General features: G+C 42.5%; 1 protein-coding gene across 1 annotated transcript; it reads left to right on the top strand.

The window, feature by feature from the left end:
- LOC100145332 (uncharacterized loc100145332) lies at positions 1-27,169 on the top strand. The gene is given in 4 exon segments (NM_001126805.1): positions 1-211; positions 20,008-20,064; positions 22,124-22,197; positions 25,730-27,169. Coding segments are annotated over 4 exon segments (657 nt in total). The 5' UTR covers positions 1-168; the 3' UTR covers positions 26,213-27,169.
- Positions 27,170-27,478: the final 309 nt, after the last annotated feature.

Genomic DNA, 27,478 nt, shown 5'->3' with positions numbered 1-27,478 from the left:
CTGCCCACTCTAGCAGCCCACTCTAACTGCCCACCCTAACATGCCTCTTGCTGTCACCACCGGCTAATACGTGGAGCACAAGGTCGACCCCACAAGTACAGCATGACTTCTAACTTCCCACTCCCACGCACCCTCAGAAGATCCTGGAGTCTCGCCCCGGCACGGACCATGCGGATTGTAGTGTTGGGGCAAAGTGCTGTGGGCAAAACAGGTAACTCTCTCTTTTCTCATGTCATCAGGGCTTGGCAGTATTAAATTGCATGATTAAATAGCTAGTTTGATATGTATGTATGTATGTATGATGATGATAGATAGATAGATAGAGTTAGATAGAGACATAGATTGATTGATACAGATAGATATAGTTAGATGATGATAGATAGATAGATATAGATAAAATGATACATATAGATAGATAAAGAGATAGATTGATTGATACAGATAGCGATAGATGAATAGATAGATAGATAGATAGATAGATAGATACAGTTAGATTTATACAGATAGATGATAGATAGATAGATAGATAGATAGATAGATAGATAGACAGGCAGACAGATATAGATAGACAGATAGATAGATAGATAGATAGATAGATATAGATTGATACATATAGATACATATAGATAGATACATATATTTAGATAGATAGACAGAGAGACAGACATCCCCTCAAGATCGGAGTTGTACTATCTACCAGGGCTATCCCCAAATTTCTTGAAAGTAGATATAGCATGGGCTGATTATGTGTAATTATGTTATCAGTTCTTATGTCTAATTAAATGTTTGTTAAAAAATATTGCATCGACCTTTAGGCATTTTCTCTGCCAGTGTACCATGTGCCACCAACCGTATGGCATTGCCTTGAATTGCAACCTTCTGGCTCAGTGTGTGAAGTGCGCACTTCAGTGAAACCTACACATATGAGCAGGGACAAGTGATTGCCATTCCAGTCAGTGGCAGTCAGTATGGGCGCTGATAGGTGCATCTCCATTCCTTATGCCAGGCCAGCCTCACCCCAGCATCATCCGCCTGTATTAATAGGATCAAAACTGCTCTGGGGGTGATATTGGTTGTTGTTTCTCCGCCGTTGTGTGCCCTTTGCCTTGTCTGTGTGTTTATTTCATATGGGTGCCTCAATGATATGTATTTTATAATATGGGCAGGCTTCCGGCACAGGGATGCACAAGATGCAAGGTACTTACTCAGGTCAGCCATGCTGTTTGCCTTTAGTAGAACTTTGGATTTGGGCTAGTAAGTGACAGTATGTCTACAGGGCAGTGCCAGGCCAAAAGGTAAAAGCCCCAAGGCAATAATTCACCCTTAAGTGACCCCCCCTCGTCATCTAATAATCACCACAGTTTCCCCTATTCGTCATGCCTCCATCCCGCTTGCCAATGCATGCAACAGTTACAGATGGGCAGGCAGAAAAGGTATGTACCTAGCCCTAAGCCCATGCCCCTTCAGCCGACTGCTAGTCCCAACCCTGTTCCAGCATAGACATAGACAAGGTTAGTACTGCTGGCACTTACAAAGTAGAGCTGGCCAAATACTGGCTGTTAAAAACTGCCTGCCCAGCGCCACTAGACCAAGTTGGCAACTTATGGGGCGTTTATCGGGCACTTGGGACTTCCTGTCTGACAGGAAGGTTTGACAATCCCATTGGGCAAGGACCGCATCTACATATTGACGCGGTGCTCACCAACAATCAAAACTTCCAGATTTGGCCCATTGTGTGCGTGGCCAAAGTTTGTTGAGATCTGCTTTTTTGGCAACCTCGCCAAGCTGGTGTGGCTTTACTATAAATGAGAAATGATTGCTATTGATCACCATTAAGGAAAATGCACACTGGAAACCAGAACATCATTGGCTTCCAAAGTGTAAGCTCCTTCTCGGCAATCAATACCAGGGAGCCTGGGCACTGGAGACAGTCAGACATGGTGCTGCCATCCCCGCTGTGCTTCTCTGTGCTCTAATACAGAGACAAAAATGAAAGGGGGGGGGTTGAAGGTATTTATATTATACAAGAAAAACAATAGTTGCTTAATGGCAGCCAATAATTGTGACAAATGATCCTATCACTATGGATGTAAGGTTAACAAACCACCGGCAAATCCAGTGGCATTACTAAGTACACACACAGAGCTACTAGTAGAAGCTACTTGTCACGGCTACAAAAACAGACAATACTGATCATTTACTCATAATTGTCTCTGTATGTTTTAGCAGAGGTAATTCTCAGTACTGTGTATAGCAGGGTATTTACTGGCCTTTAGTAGCCATGAAAAGTAGCTGCTGCAAAGTAGTAGTGTATTTGCCCTTAGGGAGAAGGTGCAGACTTCCAATTACTGTGACCAAAATACTTCAGTTTACGCATAACGTTTCACTGGGCACTTTAGGTGATGTATCTTTAAGAAGAAACAAATTCTTAAAATCAGGGTAACATCTATACCATATCCTTACTATCATCTGAATAACAGGAGCAGACCAAGCTGCACATATTTCTTTATCTCTTTTTTTCTTCCCACTCCCCCTCCTCTCATTTGGAAGGTCCCAGCCAAAATCATCTCCCACTCAAAGGCAGTTTTACAGCACCAGGCTGCCTCGCCAGTACCACCCAGATTCCCAACTTCAGCTCTGTACAGAGACACATGCGTTCAGGGAATCCTAATTTTTAGAAAAACATTCTGTTTTATTTTGTTTATTCACTTAATTCCTTTGTGACTGTGAGTTAAATGGTGCCTATACGATTCCCATTCCATAAAATTAGATATTTCATTTGTAGTTTCTGTATTTCTTTTTACCTTTCCTAATTTCTTACAACACTAATAACTATAGGTCAGATAACCCCAAACAATGAATGCATTTAGGGTGAAGACACACAGAGCTACTAGTAGCAGCTACTTGTCACGGCTACTAAACACCAGAAAATATCCTGCCATAGACAATACTGAGAATTGCCTCTGCTAAAACACATGCAGAGACAATTATCAGTAAATGATCAACTTTGTCTATTTCTGTGTCAAGTAGCTGCTACTAGTAGCTCTGTGTGTCTTCACCTAAGGGCTGTGACACATGGGGAGATTAGTCACCATGTGACCTTAAGATCCGCTCGCTTGGCAATGTCACCAAGGGAGCAGATCTTCTCCCGATATCCCCCACCTACGGGTGGGCGATATCGGGGGAATTTAGGCTAATTCGATCATTTGGCCCTGGGGCCAAACAATCGAATTATAATGACGGGCATAGGCATACACGAGCCGATGCGGTCCCCGATCCGACTAGATTTTCTAACCTGCCCGATTGAGATTTCAGGCCAGATATCGGTCAGGCAGGCCCGTCGGGAGTGCCCATAAACGGGCCGATTAGAATCAGCCCTTGTATGGGGACCTTAAGACACCCAGTTGATGGGGCAGATATATTATTCAGTGGGGCTGGGAATGAACCTTCTGCTTGGCAGTGGTGTAACTAAGAAGTGCCCAAAAAGCCCCCTGTCTGGTCGTGTCCTGCTCTCCCAGCCTGCTTGCTCTCAGATAGAAGGTTGGGTGGGGTGGGGGATGTCTCTACAACTATAGAGGAATCAGGCACAGCAGTCCAGGCCCCCCATCCTTTCTTCCAAGCCCCCTAAAACTGTGGGGTCTGCTTCCCCTATAGCTATGCTACTGTGTCTTGGTACATGTTGGAATGAAAGACAAAAGGTAAATGGATACGTTTGGGAATTGAGGATCTTTTTTCTCATTTACTAAAAAACATTTTCCAGTGAAATTTTCCGGTAAATTGTTTGACAAATTGACTCATTAATTGCAGTAGACAAATGGTTAAGTTCATCAGATTCATCAGAGTTTAATTGTTCTGAGTAGTGGAACACCATTTTGTTCAGCAACAGCCCTGAGCTCTAACACCCTACTGAATTGCTAATCTTCAATGCAAAAATAATGGGGGCATTAGCAATTTGGGCAAAATCTTTTACCTGCAGGAGCACGAGCAGTGCTGCGAGTAGGTGTGTGCTCAACCCAACCTATGGTCCTGGGCTAGTGGCCATATTCCTGCTTGTCAGTCACCATCATTTAAGAACAGAAGTGACACCGCCATTAATGGCGGCCACCAACACTGCTGCAGTTCAGGGGGTGTTTTTGAGAAACATCAAGTTGAGAGACTTGGAGGTGGTGCAGGTGGGGACCAAAGGGCAAGTGTACTAGGGCTAACAGTTCAAAAATATGTAGTTAGGGTTTAGTTGCCCTTTTTAATGTTATTTTATATATTTAAAGCTAACAGTTGTATATTGTATAAAGTCAAATACAGCCTTTTAATTTATCACATTTAATTTGACACTAAGCACTCGCTTTTTCTGCATTTTGAAAGAAATTGACACAAGCTGTGAGTATTTAGCAACTGTTCTCCCATCTGCTGGCGGATTCTCATTAGCCGCACACACATGTGAAAACACAGACAGGAGCCGGCTGTTGGCTGATATGGAGATTTAAATGGGAGCGATCATCTTCTTTCAACTCAGCATACCTTGCTATTAATCAGAGGCTGGGATAGGCAGCTACATGGAGCACCCCCTCCCAATACAGCTGACTGAGGGATCCCAAACAGACTCTGATACTATGGCAGAAAGTAAGCATTCTCACGGAAGCTCAGACTATTTGTTATGGCTTCTCAGTGAAATTGCGTGGGGAGCTGCAGAAGAAAAGGAGAGACTTCTTTAGAGTAAGGGTGGCAGATACATGAAATAGCCTTCAGTTACATGTCACATACATGAAATAGCCTTCTGCTACATGTCAGATACATGAAATAGCCTTCTGCTACATGTCAGATACATGAAATAGCCTTCTGCTACATGTCAGATACATGAAATAGCCTTCTGCTACATGTTAGATACATGAAATAGCCTTCTGCTACATGTCAGATACATGAAATAGCCTTCTGCTACATGTTAGATGCATTAAATAGCCTTCTGCTACATGTCACATACATGAAATAGCCTTCTGCTACATGTCAGATACATGAAATAGCCTTCTGCTACATGTTAGATACATGAAATAGCCTTCTGCTACATGTCACATACATGAAATAGCCTTCTGCTACATGTGCTGGGGGCTCATGCAATAAAGATATCCAAACACAAGTATAACAGGCATAAATCAGAACTAAAATAAGCCATTTAATGGGAGAACTACCTGGTCTAAAGCTCATGTTTCTGTGAGTGTTTAGGTCAAACTGATTCACTGTCCTTTGCTGATCCTGTACCTTTCAGCATTATTCAAAGAAATAATGACAGCGCCAAATGGCAAGGGTGCCAAAGCAAGCCCAACTCATATTCGCCTCTCCCCTTCTAGTCATTATTGAGTGGGAAAAGTCCACACTGCTACCTCAGCCAGAGTTACAGAAGGACCTACCTAGGGGTAGAGAGACAGAGAAGATATGTGCTTGGTGCCCCCACTGTTGCACCCTTTGTACATGCCTCTTCTGCCCACCCCTAGTTCCCACCCTGACTAGAGCTTTTCTCAATACTACAGGTCTGTAGTGCTATAGTTGCAACCGCATAACGTCCAGTATTCCCAGAGCTGGGCCAAGGGGCTTTGGCCTCACTGCCAAGGTGGCAGTCAGAAAGCTAGCAGAGAAACAAGAAGCTGTTGTTGGTAGAGCATTGGATTTGGACAACAAAATAACAATAATCTCCCTTTCCCAAAATGCTGGCACCCTGGGCAAGTACCTCTGCTACCTGTGTCTACCTCTGGTTCTGAGTATTCCCCACTAAAACTCACCCCCAAAGCCATTCTCTTCACTTGTCTCTGCTCCAGGCCCAGAGATTTAGAGGGTCTCCATTAGGGGAAACCAACCAGGACTGGATCAGGGCCAGCCAGTACTATGGTAGGCAGAAGAGGCATGTGGCTAGGGCGCATATGGGGGGGAGGCTAAGACACTAGGCTAACTGTGCACGCGGTGGTTGGGTGGAATCAATGTCCTGTGGTGGTGAATTCACAGCCATCTAGCAGGGAGTGAGACCAAGGTGCTAGACAGCAGGGGAGGTATGGGGAGGAGTTGGTGGTGCAGGCAGTTTGTGGGGGCCAATTACTTTTGTCTTGGATGCCAATAATACTTGGCTTAGCATTGGATGGGATCCTTATTAGCAAGGGAAAAATTCCAGGCTACTGCTATTAATATTCTTAGTGAATTGCTTATTTAGGCACTGGCCTTGTTACTAGTGATGAGCGAATCTGTCCCGTTTCACTTTGCCGGAAAATCCGCGAAAATGTTCCATGTTAAAAAAAAAAATTGTTGTGCGCGTCATTTTTTCGACGCACACCGAATTTTTCCATACAAATCCATGCCTCACTGCATCACTACTTGTTACTGAGTCAGGAATGAATTATTTACTGGTCTGGGGCAAATTGCAGACAACTACCCAGGGTTCCTTGCTTCTCCCTATATTAGATGGTAGGCAGGGTTTTTTATGAGCAAATGGTGATGCTGACAGATGCAAATGTTTTGCAATTATGTAATTATGAAAGTAAGCTGATGTCTGATGAAGCACAGAATGATGGTGGTTTTTACATATCCAGGAGTCGGGTTCAGGGTCCCATAAAACAACAAGGGATTACAGTCAGCAGGCTGCAGTTATGTGGAATAATCCTTAAATCTGTTTGTACTATTGCCTCAGTTTAGGATTATGCTTACCAACCAATCATTTTAATCATCAGTCGTAATCATATTTATGTAAAGCAGGACTCTGTAGAAAGGAAATATAATAATGCCAAAGCTATTGCTCAATGCTTATTGTATTCACTGTACCCTTATGGTGTAGGTAAAATAGGCCCCTGTATGAGTGCCCTACACTAAGGTAATATAGGTAGATAGCACAACTAAGGGCAAACCTTGGCTTCACTAAGGACATATAGGCTCATTTATAACATGAAAGGCAAGGAGCAAATTGTAAAAAACAGGCACAAATCCTCCTGGCAACAGTGTTTTTATAAGGGCCATGGGGTGGCACATAGATACACCCCTTCCTGACGCCTATCCCTTCCCTACCTTGCTTGTCATTCAGACATTGAGCCCATGGATGCAAGTTACAATATGATTCTGTATTTACCTGCACTTCTGCACCTCAGTCACCCTAAGGGCGAAGATTTTTGCGTAAAAACGCGAGTTTTTCGTAGCCATTACGAAAGTTGCGTAAAATCTGGCGATTTTTCGTAGCGTTAAAACTTGCGCAAAAAGTTGCGCTTTTTTCGTAGCGTTAAAACTAACGCGAAACTTTGCACCTTTTAAGTTTTAACGCTACGAAAAATGCGCAACTTTTCGCGTAAGTTTTAACGCTACGAAAAAAGCGCAACTTTTTACGCAACTTTCGTAATGGATACGAAAAACTCGCGTTTTTACGCAAAAATCGTATTGGTAACGAAAAATTCGTAAAGAATCCGAAAAAATCGCAAAACATACGAAAAAGTCGCAAAATGTTCGTTTTCAAGTCGGAACTTTTCCAATTCGGGTCGGATTCGTGGGTTAGTAAATCAGCCCCTAAGTGAACTGCATAATATAGAATGAGCTTTCATAATCAGAGCAACTTTGTACAGGTATGGGACCTGTTATCCAGAATGGTCGGGACCTGGGGTTTTCTGGATAAGGGATCTTTCTGTAATTTGGATCTCCATAACTTAAGTCTTTTAAAAATCATTTAAACATTAAATAAACCCAATAAAAAGTACCCAAAAAGTACAGGTACTGTTTTATTATTACAGAGAAAAGGGAATCATTTAACCATTAAATAAACCCAATAGGGCTGTTCTGCCCCAATAAGGGGTAATTATATCTTAGTTGGGATCAAGTACAAGGTACTGTTGTATTATTACAGAGAAAAGGGAATCATTTAACCATTAAATAAACCCAATAGGGCTGTTCTGCCCCCAATAAGGGGTAATTATATCTTAGTTGGGATCAAGTACAATGTTCTGTTTTATTATTACAGAGAAAAAGGAAATCATTTTTAAAAATTAGAATTATTTGCTTATAATGGAGTCTATGGGAGATGGCCTTTCCGTAATTCGGAACTTTCTGGATAAGGAGTTTCCGGATAAGGGATCCCATACCTGTATATTGCCTTTCCTCTAATGCCACAAGATTCACCTTCTGGATTCACAAGATAATACAATATGCAGTTGGTTTTATTTTCCGCTCCGAGAGCGGATCTGATTACTAAATAATATAGCGACAAGAGCATAGAAGTAACAAGTGTAGATTTATGATCTGTTTCTGATTAGAGCTAATTCCTAGCAAAAAGCCTATTTCACATTTAATTAATTTAATTAGCAAATCAGTGTAACTGCGTTCTGGTTTTGATATTAGTAACAATATATTCCATCGCTGTCATTTGTCATAGCTTCACCCTTCTGTTCTGATTCACAAACGTGACGCGCCTTTTAGTTTGTACTCATCGGTAATTATTGCCTGACACGTTCGTTACTCCGCTCAGTAGATATAATCATTGGAATGTAGAAATGGTTCGTGGGCAGAATTGTATCCAGGGGCATATTCAGATGCTGCAGCTTTAATCTTCTTCTAAAAACCAAATAAAAAAATAGGCCACTGAACGGTAATATCTGTACAAGTTAACCAAGTGATGGCCTGTAAATCAGAGCTTTCCGGATAATGAGTTTCTGGATAATAGATCCTGTAAACCTATTACACTGTATCTGTGCTGTTGAAAGTCCTAAGCATCTTTGGATGACTAAGGCTATATATCATTATATATCATTGGGGTGACATTATTGGCTCTCTTTTTTATTGTACCCCTAGGACAACAATAGGCGGAACCACTTTTATCAAGCCAAAAGTATATTTTCACCTCCTCCAAGAGATGCTTAAAATCAGAAATAAAGAAAAGCAAAGAAGGGCTCACTTATAAAAGCAAAATTGACCCCACATTGATTCCATTCAGGGTCAGATTGGCCAACCTGGATGCTGGGAAAAATTGTGGAGGGTCGCAGCCTTGGCCCTCCCCAGCTAGTCCTGATGTCTCTACCTGTTATCTGCCACCAGTCCACAGCACCATAGTAAGAGGGGGCTTTGGCTGAAGTAGTTGCATATGGCAGGGGATGGCTTGTTGGGTTGGTGCAACGTGTGGGGGACCTGCATGGGTTAGTGAGGGCGTGGGGCCTGGTGGGTCCAAGTACATCAGTCTGACATTAATCCTATTCACAAAGATTTTGCATCCATACATGATAATTAACAACATATGGCTAATGCCAATGCAGTCTCAACAGGGTTCCCTTAGCAGCCTGGGGCCACTGACACAAATGACTTGCACCAAATTAATGGGACACTAATGACTTCATTAATGTTGCATGCATTCCAACTAGGGAAATTGTTGCCCGAGACAACAAGGCCCCAGTTAGAAGAGTACTCTAAATGGACAACCCCTTTAGTGAAGTCAGAAACAAGGACCCCATGAATAAGGTAACTAGACAACACTAGATGGACTACCTCTCCATAGACATAAGAGTGTAAGTAAGACATAGAAACAGCAGCACTAAGCTCCAACGTAGGATTGACATCTGGGGGTAACTCTTACAAGGTGATACTGGCCTTATAGAATAGGGACCGCAGTCATGGAAAGGGGCTCAGGCTTGAATCTACTCCCTGAGGTTTCTGCTGGAGGGGATTTGGACCACTAGCTGGTATTTCATACAAGATGTACATTAAGCCTGCCGAGCCGCCTCAACAATGGTGCCAGTGTTCAACTCTGTACTTAAATATTGATTCTACCTCTATAATAATATTAATACTATGTGAGTACTTATCCCTGTATGCTAAATAAACCTGTTTCATGTTTAAGAGCCTCTGGCATCCTAAAAATCTCATTTGTGCAGCTGAGTGAAATAGTTTGCCCCAGTCCCTTCCTCCATATAACATCGTAAGGGCCCAGCTGATAGAGTAATCTATTGTATCCAATGCTCCATCCATTGCTCCATCCAGCTAAGCTAGAATCACATTCTGGGCCAAGGGTTATGCTGCCTTCTGATATACACTTGGAAGTAAAAGAACAGGCCTACTTCTACATGAAAATATACAGTTTCTGAATGATAATATACTTTAGCGTGCAACATGCTAAACATTCTTGTGAAAATGTGATGAATGAATTTTCCACTGATCATATTAACTTTGCTGGAATGTGCATTTCTCTAGGCGAATAGGAAAAGTGCCAGGAGTCCATGTGTTTTTGGTGGTTGATAAAGTGAACTAATAGCAATGACTATCAGCACTATGTTTCCTGGTGGTGAAATTTCTAAAAAGAGAATTTTGTTAATTAGGAGTTATTCAAAAAATGAAAGATGTTAATAAAATAATCAAATCATTGAATACTGTGTAAAATATATACAACTTTCCTTCAGTATTTATGCCTGCAGCACAATGAGGTGCATTCTTCACCTAATTCTCACTCTTAAATAATATTTTGCAAAAAAGATTTCTTTACAGCAGTGATTCCCCAAATGTAGTGGCTATTCCCCACTAGGTGTATCTGAGAGCAATAAATGGGGAGGTCAGCAGGAAGAACAAAAAGAAAGACTTTCAATGTGACTGTTTTTGTCTGTGCTGGATACTGCTGGAACCTCACTAGGACCTTTGCAAGAATAGCAGAGGATCTCTAATGAGCCCTGGATACTGCTGGAACCTCACTAGGACCTTTGCAAGAATAGCAGAGGATCTCCAATGAGCCCAGGATACAGCTGGAACCTCACTAGGACCTTTGCAAGAATAGCAGAGGATCTCTAATGAGCCCTGGATACAGCTGGAACCTCACTAGGACCTTTGCAAGAATAGCAGAGGATCTCCAATGAGCCCAGGATACAGCTGGAACCTCACTAGGACCTTTGCAAGAATAGCAGAGGATCTCTAATGAGCCCTGGATACTACTGGAACCTCACTAGGACCTTTGCAAGAATAGCAGAGGATCTCTAATGAGCCCTGGACACTGCTGGAACCTCACTAGGACCTTTGCAAGAATAGCAGAGGATCTCCAATGAGCCCAGGATACAGCTGGAACCTCACTAAGACCTTTGCAAGAATAGCAGAGGATCTCTAATGAGCCCTGGATACTGCTGGAACCTCACTAGGACCTTTGCAAGAATAGCAGAGGATCTCCAATGAGCCCAGGATACAGCTGGAACCTTACTAAGACCTTTGCAAGAATAGCAGAGGATCTCCAATGAGCCCTGGATACTGCTGGAACCTCACTAGGACCTTTGCAAGAATAGCAGAGGATCTCTAATGAGCCCTGGATACTGCTGGAACCTCACTAGGACCTTTGCAAGAATAGCAGAGGATCTCTAATGAGCCCTGGACACTGCTGGAACCTCACTAGGACCTTTGCAAGAATAGCAGAGGATCTCTAATGAGCCCTGGATACTGCTGGAACCTCACTAGGACCTTTGCAAGAATAGCAGAGGATCTCCAATGAGCCCAGGATACAGCTGGAACCTCACTAAGACCTTTGCAAGAAAAGCAGAGGATCTCTAATGAGCTCTGGATACTGCTGGAACCTCACTAGGACCTTTGCAAGAATAGCAGAGGATCTCCAATGAGCCCTGGACACTGCTGGAACCTCACTAGGACCTTTGCAAGAATAGCAGAGGATCTCTAATGAGCCCTGGACACTGCTGGAACCTCACTAGGACCTTTGCAAGAATAGCAGAGGAGCTCTAATGAGCCCTGGATACTGCTGGAACCTCTGAAGGGTTAGTGCTAAAGTATCAGAGGATCTCCCATGGGTCATGCGTCTTAAACCTATTACACAGCCATACAAATGTCTATCCCTTCTGCGGAAAATCAAAATGTAATTTCTTTTATTCACTCTCATAAAAAGGACATTCTCTTGGTTTTTCTTCAGATAAATACCAAATTACAAGTGATTTGCTTTAAAAGAGAAAAAGAAAAAGACACTCTTGGAAATTTCTAGGAAGAAGAGCGTAATAAAATTAAAAAAAAGAACAAAAAGAACACAGTGCAGATATTGTCCAATCATGTGACCTGGTAAATGCTAAGCGGCAGATGACTCACTGTTTGATAAATAGCAGCTTGTTGGTGCGCTATGAATTGGCACAGTCTGGAGATAGCCAGCCTTGGGAAGGAATGCGTGACTGGTCACCAGGAGATAGCCGTGGAATCAGCTGACAAACTGACTATAGATAGACATGTTGTGGTGTATTCGCTGGGTTGTGTGGCCATCAGTACAGAAACAGAACTAAAAAGGAACATCATTTAGAAAGGGCTTGTGATTAGAAAGGGCTTGTGGCCCTTCAGTTTCCTATCTGTTCTCTCTAGACTACAATCTATATAAATGTAGCAGAACCAGTTCTCCATCATTTAAAGCTGCTTACAAACAACATTCTTTAATCTTTTGAAGTCCTGATCTCCAATTCATAATCCTACATTCCATCATTTGTCTCACTATGCTTTCCTGGATATCATTTACAGGCCACTGAACCTGGAACCTTAAATCACTATATATATATTGCTTTGTAATACTGTACCTATCTCATCAACTGAGCAGACAAAAAATTTGTTAATTAACACAGTATTTGTGGCTGTTATTTATCATTGGATTATTCATGTTGCCTTGCAGTGCTGGGGTACTCAGTTCAATCCCAGCCATGGGCCCTTTATGCCTGCTGCGTATAGTTGAATAGAGTGGAATTGTCACAACTGTTATATAATGTATTCCTGCCAAGGCTTACTACAGGGTAGGGTATGGGCATCGCTGGCACACCCCTGTCCTGTGTGTCATTAGGGTTTAGGATTTCTATGTATGGGCCCTAAGGGATGCAATGTATGCCCTCTTAGTACCTTGCACCCTGTACCTGTACTCACAAGAACTGAGCCCTTAGGAGTTACCAGGCCTGACAGCAAAACAATTTTTAAAGGGGCACTCAACCCTAGAACCATTTGAAGTAGGATTTATTTTACACATATTGAAACTGCACATCAGGCAGGGTGAGCACACTTAAGTAATTAAAGGGGAACAGAGGTGGAACCCCTATGCTTGGTACATCTGATATCAGGAGCTACATTGCAGGCAGACATAGGGGGTTACATATACATCCTAAGGCTAATGCCAGACGAGGCGTAGGGCGGATATTTTCGGCAAGCGGAAAATCGATTGCTGAAAATACTGCCCTATGCCTCCTACTTGTGCCTGCACCCGAATTAATGCAATACGCTCGGGTGCAGGCACATGTAGCCAAAATACGCATAAAAATGCGAGACTTTCAAACTCTTGCTTTTATGCGTATTTCCGCTACATGTGTCTGTACCCGAGCGTATTCCATTCATTCTGGTGCAGGCACATGTAGGAGGCGTAGGGCGGAATTTTCGGCAATCGTTTTTCCACTTGCAGAAAATATCCGCCCTGCGCCTCGTCTGACATCAGCCTTAAGGTGGCCATACACGGGCAGATTTCAAATGCCAATTTGGGTCCTTTAGCCCGATTTGCCAGCTTATCTGCTCATGTATGTGCACCCCGATGGGCCGAAAATTGGTCACTGGTCCTTAGTAAGGGAATTATGGCACAATAGAAGAGTCTTTTCTCCTCACTCTCCAGGGCACATGTAGTGCTGTCTTGGGGATCAGAGAACCCTGGGTAAAAGCTTAACTAACAAACTGCATCCTGCCCTGAACTATAAAAAATTGCTGCCCAGAGACCTGCATTCCCCCCAAATAATATAGCGCTTGGCTGTGTTGTATTCATGAGGGGTTGACGGAGGGAGGCATATACAGTAGGTAGGGGCAGTAATAAATGACCTATACAGTTTCTTACATCGAGAACGATTAAACAACATTCCTGGTGATACACAAAGACGGGTTTCAAATTAATTGTTACTTATTCACATACCTAGAGAGCAGAGGAAAACTGGAGCAACTCACTGGTCACGGAGGAAACCACCTCGGTGTGTCATGAAATGCATAGATTCGGCTTTCTGATATCTGAATTCTGCCTTTTAATTGGCATGCTGGTGCCCATATGTCTGGCTGTGCCTCGGTGTGTGCGGCTGAAGATCAGGTTTAATTAGCCACTGCCTTAACAGGTCACCGTTTCTGCAGGGGATTACCAGATCCAAGCAATCATTGCTGCTTCTGCTAATGGATATGAACTCAAATATGCAGATACATGAGAAGAACTTGTTCCAATATTCCAGGAAATAAATGTAAAGTCTAATTATAAACTGAAGAGTTTCCCATAGGAGATAATTTTCAAAACCATATACAAAATATTATTAAATACCAGGCTTATAAAGACCATGAAAGGCAAATCTGGGGCCACATGGAAGTCACCCAGAGCAGTGGCACGACTACAGAGGAAACAGACTGGGGCCTGTGGGACCGGGGGGCCTGGACCCGTAGGTCTGCTTCCTCTATAGTTGTAGCAACTATAGTACCCCATGTGCCCCAGTAAAACTGCAGCTATATTGGCTGCCTTGGCTTGCCTTACTTTAAAAGACCAATAACAAAAAGAATCAATATACAATATGAAGGGTTGCCACATTTTCTTCTGTTGAAAGCCAGAGACCAGGGTTGCGAAACCAGAAAAGTCAATATGGTGAGCTAAAAACCTAGGGAACTTTCTAAATATAATACATGTTCTAGGCACCTTCTGAGATCAGTCTTTCAAAATAACTGCTCTGATGGGAACCCTGTTTCTCTGCATGCAGGGTGTGTACTAGATCAGTTATTTGTTATTTAGACGTATTACACCTACCTGTCAAAATCAAATCAAAATCGGACACAGACCTCAGCATGAAGAGAGACTGACAGGTTGCTGAGATTGAGATACTGAAGAATAACTTGATTTCATAAACAGTACAGAATATTCAATTGATTATATTTGCGAATCTTCTTATATCAGTGAGATTAAGCTTATATTAAATCTTCATTTTCGCATTAGATAAAGAGTACCTGTCACCATAAAAAATACTTTTCTGTCATTTTAGTGGAGCAATATAAATGTTACTTACACTGTATAAAGTATTACAATTTTGTTTCATTCTGCCCTGGAATTCACAACGTTAGCAAGCGCAATTTTGGGGGCACTGTTATTAAGGAAAGTTTTGTATCACCCCAAAATCTTGTGTATATGCCAGAATGGGGGACCTGATGGCCATGGAACATTTTCTAATTGGACCAGTGTTGTTAGTGGAGTACCGCAGGGGTCAGTCCTTGGTCCTTTGCTTTTTAACTTGTTTATTCATGACCTGGAGGTGGGCATAGAGAGTTCTCTTTCTATTTTTGCTGACGACACTAAATTGTGCAAAACTATACGTTCCATGCAGGATGCTGCCGCTTTGCAGAGCGATTTGACAAAATTGGAAAACTGGGCAGCAAACTGGAAAATAAGGTTCTATGTGGACATGGGCAAAGTTATGCTCTTTGGAAGAAATAATATAAATGCAGGTTGTATACAGTACTAAATGGTAGTGTGTTGGGGGCATCCTTAATGGAGAAGGATATGGGGTTTTTTGTAGATAACAAGTTGTCTAATTCCAGGCAGTGTCATTCTGTGGCTACTAAAGCAAACAGCAGACCCCACGGTCCTGGCCCTTCAGTTGCCCGGCCTCCCCTGACCTCAGGGTCTGCTGTACAGATAGTTACGCCACTGCTAGAGGTTATCTTGTTTTTCACTGATAGGGCTGCTTTTGTAATGATCCTAAAACCTGACTGTCCCTTCTCAACCTGTCAGTTATAGTTTCTAATGCTAATGGACTCCTGCTGCACTAATATGGCAGCCCCCTCACAGAAGAACTTGGGGGATCTGATAGGTAATGGAAAAGCATCAGGAATCTCATGCAAAGACAATGTTATAATACTGTAACCCCTATTTGGCTGTGAAAACAGGCAACACCAGCTAGAATGGCTTTAGAGCATGGGGTACATAGGACTCTACACATCAGATGGGCTTTCGTTAATTGGAAATATCCCTGGGGTGTAGTGCAACTACAAATAACTTATGCTGTGTGCAAGCAAATGAAAGAATTGGCACCAGAAGGTTCTTTTGAGGTAAACCGGAATGTAACTTGTTTATTGTCCAAGACAATTATCCACAGGGTTATAGTAATACTCACACAGAGGAGATATCAGGCAATTGCTCAAGTAGAAAAATATGGAGTCCACCAGTTTAGCCCACCTCAGCCGAGGGTGGAAACGGCAAGGAGAGCCAACCAGCACGGCCTCTCTGCGGAGAGTAGGCTGGCCAAGTATCTGTATCCTCAGGGTGCCTGTAGGGAAGAGTATTTCCAGCTAATCTCTCCTGGTTGGAGCCAGAAACTCCCTTTCCTAGAAAGTGCTCTTATAAATTATCCTGATACTCACTACTCCTCATTCACAGGGTCCAACAGATGTCAACAGATGCAGCCAAAGAGGAAGACCCACCCCCCTGCTAAGCATTATATTGAAGTGCCAAGGGAGTGGTCTCCCTGTTAACCAATAAGGCACATATGCTAATGGCACACTAGATACATGGGTCTCTGCCCAGTAACAGGAAGATATAGGAAATAGTAGGGCTTAAAGCCGTAGGGACATATTAACCCTATGGGTCCCTACAATACATTTAAATAAGAGTTTAATTTCAGGTGTCAGTATCTCTTTAAATAAAGGGCTGTCTGGTGAATAGGCTGCAGGCTACGTGCCCCAGGAATGACTTACCAAGGATTCTGGTAACTAGTTGAAGGACACAAAAATTCATTTGTTTGACTCCGACGAAATAATGGTAAAAAAACTTGCAGGAAAAGTACAAAATAAAAAACCCTAACCCAACCAGCATAACAGAGGGAGCCAGTGCATGTTTTGAAAGAGTTAAGCTCAGCTTAAATTGTAGGATAATTAGTTACATAATTAAACAAATTGCTACACCAAACGTGGGTATGCAGTACATTTGTTAATGTTTAAACAGTGACATAGGAATTTAGGAGAGCAGCTGAAACTAAAGCCTGCTCGCTAATAGGCACGCATTTGTGGTTTTGGTGAAAATTTGGTTTTTTTTCCTGGTTTCTAAAGTGGTTTCTAAAACCACTAAAATCAGAATGTTAATTAATGGGCCACTAAATGTTAGCATTTAGCTGCATTGGTAATAAAAATGCCTGTAATTGACTTGCCTAGTTCCAAAGTAAATGAAAAAAAGACACATGATTATCAAGTTCAACCTTTCACCCAAATGAAACCTGTATAACTTCTAGTTGATCCAGGTTCAAAATCCAATCCATGCAGTTATCGTCAGTTAAGATGGCCATACCTGGTAATATCTGCTCATTTGGTAAAGGTTGCCAGTGTTGGAGCAGTAGTCAAAAAATCAGTGGCCAGATCAGGTAAGGATCTGCTCGAGTGGTGATTTCATCCAATGAGCAGATCCTTACTCGATTTGACCACCTATATGGTTGGAAAATCCCAGTTGGGATAATCCAATTATTTGGCTACTGCGCCAACAATTGGATCATAATGGGATGGGTCTGTGAAGGTTCATAGGGAGAGGCACCGATTAGTGATGTGCGGGTTGGCCCAATACCCAAGGGACCCACAGGTCGGGCAGGTTCAGGCTGACCTCTATAATTTGTGGATTGTGGGCAGGGAGAGCAAGCAGAAGAGCTCAACCCGAACCTTCCTCTAACAAGGAAACCTGCACGCGACCCACAAATGTGGTGCCAAGGTTGGGCCAAAGCTGCCCGACCTCAGGGTCCTGTGGGTATCAGGCCGGCCCGCACAACACTGCCGGCTTCCATGTTCTGGCTCTCTGATTTATGGGTGCGCTTTCGCCTCTGGCCTTTTTGTGACATCATCGGTGGGCAGGTCGGGCTCAGGTCTATAAATAGAGGGGACTAGCCGGGTCAGGTCCTGGCTGGGAGTGGGTTAGGTTTGGGTGCGGGCCAAGTTTTAGTCGACCCACACATCACTAGCACTGATGTAGTCCTCATCCAACAGGATTTTCAAACCTGTTAATCAATATCTAGCTGATTTTCAGCCAGCTATATCGATCAGGCAGGTCCAAACACAGGGAGATAAACTGGCAACTTGATTTTGACCCAAGCTGGCAGCTTTTAAATGCACTGGAGTGAAACATTTTGTTGTAAAACTGCGGCGCTCTAATGCATGCTCCTTTATAAACTGTGCACTAGGCCTTAATATTGCAGAATTTATGCAACAAGAAAAGCTCAGCATTAGTGTAACCCTTGCATCTTTACTTAATTAGAAAAACAATTCAATTAAATTGTTTTTTTTGGGGGGATAAAATAAAAAAGCAGCACTCGTGTTTGCAATCACCCCATTTGAGTTTGAGACCTCAGTTATTTTTGGATTAAGGGAATGGCGTTGTTTGGGCAGACTCCTTATTAATCTATCAGATAAGAGATGTCCTTGTCAGAGTCCATATTGCATTGCTTTGATCTAAAAGCTCATTATTTCTTAAATTTGAAGGTGTCTTTAATGTTCCAACAATGTTATGAATTTTCTTTTGATTTTCTGTTTTTTAATTAAGAGAATATTTCTGTCTCTGAGCAATGAGACTGCAGAAAAAATGATTTCCGTGCTGCCCCTGGAACAGTCTCCTATGTGGTCTCCCTCCACTGCCATAGTCATAGTAATTTGGGTCTTTCAGACACATTTGGCATCTTATCTGACGTATATGGGCACCCCTGACCAGCCTACCCAACCACCATCTGGCCTAAAATTGGGCAGATCTCATTTTACGCAGATTTCGGAGACCGCATCGGCTGGTTGGTGTTGTCTTTGGTCCGATGGCACCTATGCCCACTTTTTTAATTTGAGCCAAATGATCAAATTACCCCAATATTGCTCACCTTAGCTGGGCATATTGAGAGAAGATCTGCTCGAGTGGATTGCAGCATGTATGGCCATATGAAAATTGACACAGACAGAGTATTTAAGACCAAAGGAGCCAATAGTTATTCAAACTTAATTAGCTGATGTAAACATGATTAACCTATCCGAGACAAGAGTCAACCACTCTTGTCTCGGATTGGTTAATCATGTTTACATCAGCTAATTAAGTTTGAATAACTATTGGCTCCTTTGGTCTTAAATACTCTGTCTGTGTCAATTTTCATTCAGCCTATGATTAAGTACCAGGAAGTACGAAACGCGTAAGGCTCTTTTTGTATCATGTGTTAAATAAAAGGTTTTTGATTTTACTTTTACCTCTCATGAACAATCGCTATTCATATTTGACTATACCGGAGTGCCTGCCCTCATTCTATATCTGAGATGTATCCATGATGGCTCCCTTTGGCTGAAGGTCTGGGGCATGAGCACCTGGGCCCACCTATACTATGGGTGAGATCTATTCCTATAAGCATATGTACCACTACAATATGTTATTTGTCTATAGCATGTATGGCCACCTTATGTAGCATGGGACAACCAACTCTTTCTCCTCAGGTGCCAAATTCTTAAAGGAGCTGCACAGATGTGCGGGCAGCTGCCATGTTTGCCTGCCATCATTTCCGAGCCCCCACTGCTGTCATTGCCAAGCTGGAAGCATGTGCAAGGAAAGCCAGGACCCAAGTCAGCTAGTAGTACTTCTTCTCACTCCCCTTGGTCCACACCCCATCACTTGACCACCTCTCCCCACCTCGTCTGCCTACTACTTGTTGTGCATCTACTCCTGGTTGGTGATCACAGCAATGGGGGCTCTGATATGATGGACACAGCCAAAGCTGTCTGGGTCCTTAGGTCCAGAGGAACAGTACCCTTTTTAGCAGATGGGCCTGTTTAGAAGTTTAGACCACTTGTTTCAAGACCTGTTACCCATAATTATTGTAGAATTGTAAGTATAAAGGATTCATCATCCAATGGGCTGTTCTAATACTGCTCACCTGTACTCTTATGGATCTGCTTCACAATGTTAGATTTATAAATATGATCAGAAATTATTATTTTGAGACTCTGTTAAAGGTGGACTTTGGCTTTGCAAATAATGCAGTTTTTCATCCTTTCCCTACCCAGCACTCACCGTGAGGTTCATCACAAAGCGATTTATCGGGGATTACGACCCAACACTAGGTGAGTACATTAGCAATGCCTTTTACATCAGATGAATAAAGTAAATAAAATAAAGGTGCTCTGATGTAATGGTAATAATTCTATGACAATGGTTTCTATAAAGAAGGTGCAGACACCGCTCTGGTCTATAAAAAAAAGATAAAATCCCCACATATCAGCTCTCACGCATCTCTTAGAAAGTAAATTGCATTGTGATCTGACTGCCCACAAAGACGAGGATTGTGTATCCAGTTATTTTCCACTTGAGAACCACTCACTGCTTCTTTTGCCAGCTTCTCTGTGCTGATTAAATTATCATGCAATTGGGCACTTTCCCTGGGTAAAGCAGGAGCCAGCGCCTTCCCCTACCAACAAGTACTTTCCAGGGATGTAGAGGGCAGCAGGCACTTGAGATTTTATCGCTCCCATCCTCGTCTATATTTCTCAGTGCAGAGAGAGGCCAAGGGCTTAATTATGAGGGTTGCAATCACTTACAGGTCTGTAGGTCAGTGCTTATGTGCTAACAGAAGAATGTAGGAGCCTGGTAAAGTATTAACTACCTTGCAGGACTATTAGGAGCCAAGAGCTTAAGATGCCATAGAAAGTCTATCTTCATTAGGCCTACAAGGGGCTGTTTGGGTCTTATTGTATTTGAAATGCTAGGTCTTATATTAACTAGTGATGAGCAAATCTGTTCCGTTTCGCTTTGGCAAAAAATTCTTTCAAAAGATCCGCGAAACGGCGAAAAAGTTGTGCGGCAAAAAAAATTGTTGCACAGCTATTATTTTGTCGCCCGCGGCTATTATTTTGTTGCACGGCTATTCTTTTGTCCCCCGCGGCTATTATTTCGGCGCGCAGCTATTCTTTTGACGCCCGCGAATATTCTTTTTTGATGCCGGCGATTTTTGGACGTGCGCCGAATTTTTCTACGGCAAATTTTGTCAACCGTTTTGCGAAACAATCCGCCAAAGGCGAAACGCGGAAATTCCCCGCAAATCCATGCCTGGCGAAACATTTCGCCCATCACTAATATTAACTATTAATCTATTGCTGACACCATATTCAAAAAAGAAATGTGGGCTACCTACCTGAAGGCCTGGGGACTGGATGTAGCCTTCTACAAACTCTGTTCAAGAATTCCATACATAAAGGGAACTTAAGTGCTAAATTTCAAAAGTGCAGTTTCCAGTTTCAAGTTAGCACTTTCTTTAGTAAATGAGTTAAATATTTTTCTTACGACCAGTAAAAACACTTCCATTTTTCTGTCTCTTGTTACAACTTCCAAACATACAGCATACAGGGGGGTTGGAGCAAGGTTTGGATCACACCATTTTTGCTACCCTTGTGGTTCAAACCTTATTGTTGGGTTGCAGCACCGTGGTGTGCTGGGTACTGGTGCACATGTACACTTAATACCTGGTGCCTGGGGCCCAATTAGTTCGTTCTACCATTTAAAATGTTATTTTTGAATCAACAAATGTATTTTTAGCTGTAATATTGGTGTGTAGGCGCCATCTCAGCGCATTGTGCCTGAGTCTGAGCTTTCAGCCAGCGCTACACATTAGAACTGCTTTCAGGTAACCTATTGTTTCTCCTACTCCCATGTAACTGGAGGAGTCCCAAGCCGGACTTGGATTTCTTACTATTGAGTGCTATTCTGATATCTACTGGGAGCTGCTATCTTGCTCCCTTCCCATTGTTCTGCTGATCGGCTGAGGGGGGGGTGATATCACTCCAACTTGCAGCGCAGCAGTAAAGTGTGACTGAGTCTGAGCTTTCAGAAGGAGCAAGCGCTACACATTAGAACTGCGGCGGGGGCCATTGGGGGGGTGCAGGGGCCCCCGAGGCAGAAGCCCCGGTGGGCCCTGCACCTCCCAGTCCGACCCTGTATCAGAGCACAAGTCACATGGCTGAGGGCACCTAGGAAACTTCAAAATTAAATACAAAAAATCCATTTGCTCTTTTTAAACTGGGTTTTAGTGCAGGATTCTGCTAGAGGAGCTCTATCATGTTTCATGAAAACATGTTTTTCTGTGGCAGAATCCCTTTGACAATTTTAACTCATTTTTGTTTTGGGCAGAAATGATCTACAGACACACAGCGGCAATAGATGGAGAATATGTTCATTTTGAAATCTTGGACACTGCTGGTCAGGTAGGAATGTCATTATTAGTTCCTATGATTAATGTAGTACAGGTATGGGATCCCTTATCTGGAGACCCCTTATCCAGAAAGTTCAGAATTATGGAAAGGCCATCTCCCATAGACTCCATTATAACCAAATAATTCTAATTTTTAAAAATGACTTCCTCTTTCTGTGTAATAATAAAACAGTACCTGTATTTGATCCCAACTAAGATATAATTACCCCTTATTGGGGGCAGAACAGCCCTATTGGGTTTATTTAATGGTTAAATGATTCCCTTTTCTCTGTAATAATAAAACAGTACCTGTACTTGATCCCAACTAAGATATTATTACCCCTTATTGGGGGCAGAACAGCCCTATTGGGTTTATTTCATGGTTAAATGATTCCCTTTTCTCTGTAATAATAAAACAGTACCTGTATTTGATCCCAACTAAGATATAATTACCCCTTATTGGGGGCAGAACAGCCCTATTGGGTTTATTTAATGGTTAAATGATTCCCTTTTCTCTGTAATAATAAAACAGTACCTGTACTTGATCCCAACTAAGATATTATTACCCCTTATTGGGGGCAGAACAGCCCTATTGGGTTTATTTCATGGTTAAATGATTCCCTTTTCTCTGTAATAATAAAACAGTACCTGTACTTGATCCCAACTAAGATATAATTACCCCTTATTGGGGGCAGAACAGCCCTATTGGGTTTATTTCATGGTTAAATTATTCCCTTTTCTCTGTAATAATAAAACAGTACCTGTACTTGATCCCAACTAAGATATAATTACCCCTTATTGGGGGCAGAACAGCCCTATTGGGTTTATTTAATGGTTAAATGATTCCCTTTTCATTATAATAATAAAACAGTACCTGTACTTGATCCCAACTAAGATATAATTACCCCTTATTGGAGGCAGAACAGCCCTATTGGGTTTATTTCATGGTTAAATGATTCCCTTTTCTCTGTAATAATAAAACAGTACCTGTACTTGATCCCAACTAAGATATAATTACCCCTTATTGGGGCAGAACAGCCCTATTGGGATTATTTAATGGTTAAATGATTCCCTTTTCTCTGTAATAATAAAACAGTACCTGTATTTGATCCCAACTAAGATATAATTACCCCTTATTGGGGGCAGAACAGCCCTATTGGGATTATTTAATGGTTAAATAGTGCCAAGGTGCAATGCTGGCATCCAAACCCTCAAATAATCCCAACTATGCTTTAAAGGATAAGTGAAGCGTAACAAAATGTAATACAATATTGCTCCATACTGCCAATATAATACATTTGATAGCAGCCCCACCTGCTGGTCAGTTTCAGTATTTGTGCATTCAGAGAGTTTTACCTTCAGTGCAGTGTGATATCATAACAGTCTGGGGCCGATTCACTAAAGGTCGATAAAACGAGCGCTATTTATAGCATGCGTTAAAAATTTTATTGCCTCTTATTTTTTGCGACATAACACTCGATTAACTAAAAGGACACATGTCATAATTTAGAAGCGATGTTCTTTGCATTATTTAACTCGCAATGACCAATTTTACACAATATTTACCGCATGCGTGAAAATTTACGCTGCGCATGGAAAGGCACAAGCTATATTAGCCATACACACCATATTAGCGCTCGCTATTACGCACGTAGCAGTTACTTTCGGAAAAACTACTGTTTTAAAAATGCCAATTTCCCTGCAAACTGGCGGCTGCATCACTCTAGGGCAAACACAGACTTGAATAAATCCCACTGCAAAGTCCATATTGTGTTGCCAAAAGCTCATTAACTGTACTTTTCTATAATTACCGCCCCAAGTAGGAGTTAATTTTCGCACAATCTAATGCGATATTTAGTGCGTTTAACGCTTCATATGTGTTTGTGAATCATGCATTAGTACTATTTCTATTCGCTAAATTAAGGCGAGGTAAATAACACATTGCGATGTGCAATATGTGTCTTAACGCATGCGAAAATGACTTTGATGAATTGGGACTTAATTACTTTATAACGCAAAAAACCATGCGATAAGTGTTATCGACCTGAATCGGCCCCTCTGTCTTCTTTCTAAATGTATAACTCTCTGAATGTGCAGATACTGAAACTGACCAGCAGGTGGCTGTTTGGTTGTTACAAAATGCATTATATTTGCAGTTAAAAGCACCATGAACAATTTTACATAGCATTTTTTTCAACGTTTGGTTATCCTTCTGTGGAAACGAGGGCCAGAATTTTTCAGGCCTACATGGTGGAGGACCGATAATGGAAGCCAGTTGTGACCACACGCTTCAAACCACACCTATGTTATCACAAGAGCTTTTAAGAGCTATTATGACCATACCCAGATTAATGGTGGCAGCGCATCTAAAACCCAAATGGTTGGTGCTCGCTGTAGAGATATCACCCTTCATTCATATGTGAAATAATTATATTATGTCATATTAAGACACACCCTTAAATCCATATGCCGCCTCCTTCTCCCTTGTGGATAGCACAGCAACTCCCACCACACAATTACACACCTTAGGGACCATATAATGACTATTTCCAAATGCTAACAAACTCCCAAAAAAAACCCTGCCAGGTTCATCTCCCACAGGCAGCATAGGGCAGGCAGAGTATGGCACACACAGGCATCATAGGGAAGGCAGAGTATGGCACACACAGGTAGCATAGGACAGAAAGATTATGGCACACACAGGCAGCATAGGGCAGGTAGAGTATGGCACACACAGGCAGAATAGGGCAGGGAGAGTATGGCACTAACAGGCAGGGTAGGGCAGGCAGAATATGGCACACACAGACAGCGTAGGGCAGGCAGAGTATGGCACACACAGGCAGAATAGGGCAGGCAGAGTATGGCACACACAGGCAGCATAGGGGGCATAAATATGTCACATACAGGCAGAGTATGGCACACACAGGCAGCATGGGGCCGGCTGAGTGTGGCATACACAGGCAGGATAGAGCAGGCAGAGTATGGCACACACAGGCAGCATAGGGCAGGCAGAGTATGGCACACATAGGCAGCATAGGGCAGGCAGAGTATGGCACACACAGGTAGCATAAGGCAGGCAGAGTATGGCACACACAGGCAGCATAGGGGACATAAGTATGTCACATACAGGCAGAGTATGGCACACACAATGGCAGACAGATGTATAATTAGACAGAGAGTACAGTTCCGCCTTTCTGGAAAATCACAGAATTTTGGGCCAATCCCTAATTCTGCCTGGTTCTGTTCATCCTGCTTTACTGTGCCCATAATCTGCCCCTATAAAACCCAAGTCTAAGGGTGAAGACAAACAGAGCTACAGAACTACAGAGCTACGGCTACTAGACACCAGAAAATCCCCTGCCATTGGCAATACTGAGAATTGCCTCTGCTAAAACATACAGAGACAGTTATCAGTAAATGATCAGCATTGTCTATTTCTGTAGCCGTGACAAGTAGCTGCTACTAGTAGTTCTGTGTGTCTTTACCCTAAGGATATTCCTACTGATTTGTATCATTAATACATTTATTTTACTTTTTTCCCAAAGGAGGAGGACTCGCTGCAGATAGAAGAGAAAATAAAATGGGGAGATGGCTTTGCGGTGGTCTATTCTGTAACCGATCGGTGTAGCTTTGACGAAGTGATGAGGTTGTGCTTCCTCATTAACCATGTCCACTCCAACGCACGGAAAGGAGCCGGGGAACTGCCGCCTGTGGTTATTGTGGCCAACAAGAAGGACCTCGAGTTTGACCGCATGGTAACCACCGACGAAGGAGAAAAACTCTCCAAGTCCTTAAAGTATCCCTGTTATGAAATCTCCACCAGAGACAGCTATGAAGAGACAGCACTGGTCTTCAATAACTTATATTATGACCTGCTAAAACAAGGAACCGTTTCCCCTGGAACGTTTAAGAGGAGGGGCGTCTCCAAGCAGATGGAGAAGATTCCAAAACTTTATGCCAACTCAGCCATAAACGCCAGTGGGAGGAGTTTAAGTTTCAACTCATTTAGGGACTACATTCCAGAGTGAGCCATTGCTGCACACTATTATGCGTTATTCGGATAATCACGAAGGCGCTAAACCTTCGGAAAACAATTTTCTAGCGCCATAGTCGATAAAAGAAAGGAATTTGTGTCTCGGCTGCAAAAATTGTGGTCACATTTCCATGAATTCTGGAGATAATGTTTCACAGGCTTTCTTGCTATGGAATGGATCTTCTTCTAATGAATTCCAATATAACAGCCTTAAATGTACTGCTACTATAACACAGGGAATAATATATCTGGTAGGAGGTGGCCGGGGAGTGGGGATCTCTATAGTTAAAAAGGAAGCAGACCCCATAGTACGCACCCCCCCCCCCCCCCCCGCCACAACTGCTGGGTCTGTTTCCTCTATATTTTTGCCACTGGAATTTTTTATATAAATAAGCACACATTTGAGTATGGTAAGTTTCAGAGTTTATTCAAATTAGGAAAAGAAAAAAAAATCACACTTTGAATTTTGGTAAATAGGCCTTCCCATGTCAGATGAGGACAGGAATTTCAGTGTATTATAGAGGAATACAGAAGCATAATGGAGGGGGGACATTATAAGACAGGAAAGGGGATATAGTGTTGGATGCAGCTCAGGTATTAAGAGATACAATTGCTCATTTACCATGTGCAGGGCAGGGTCCAAAGTGCAAAGGAATGTGGAAAAATACTGTTTTTTCTTGAGTCCTGAGTCTGCCTCATGAATACAGTGCTGCCCATCTGTATTCATAAAGGGCAGATGGAAGACACTTGCTTGCAATTCAGATGCACATTGTGCTATGGACCCCTGTCCTTACCACCTGACCTAGTGCATTAGCCAATCAGAACCATATTTAGCACTACAGGCCTATATTGCTGATGTTGCCCCACACCCCTAATATAACAAACACTGTAATCTGTTCCTTCAAAAAGTATGAATAAATACAATTTTATATGCTGAAATCCAGCTGCAAAACAGTTCTTCTCTTTTTGCATCATTTAAAATCTGGTAAGGGAGGAGGGACTAAAACATTCATGTAACAAATTGTAACAACTTCTCTGCAGCTTACAGACAGCATGCAGGAACTACATAACCCACAATACATTGCACTGTGGTGTTCCTTTCCTTATTGACATCACAGGGGATTGTGGGATTGGGAGGATGCAGGCTGAAGGCAGGCTGAGTACAGGTGACTACTGTTTCATTTTATTTGAGTTTCGAAGTAGCCAGATCAGCAGGGGAACAGGGGCGGGGCTTAGGGAACTGTTCCAAACCATAGTTTTA

Source organism: Xenopus tropicalis, chromosome 4, assembly GCF_000004195.4.
Source record: "Xenopus tropicalis strain Nigerian chromosome 4, UCB_Xtro_10.0, whole genome shotgun sequence".
Taxonomy (NCBI): domain Eukaryota; kingdom Metazoa; phylum Chordata; class Amphibia; order Anura; family Pipidae; genus Xenopus; species Xenopus tropicalis.
The sequence above is the reverse complement of the archived record's forward strand: the minus strand, read 5'-3'. Positions and strand labels throughout refer to the sequence as shown.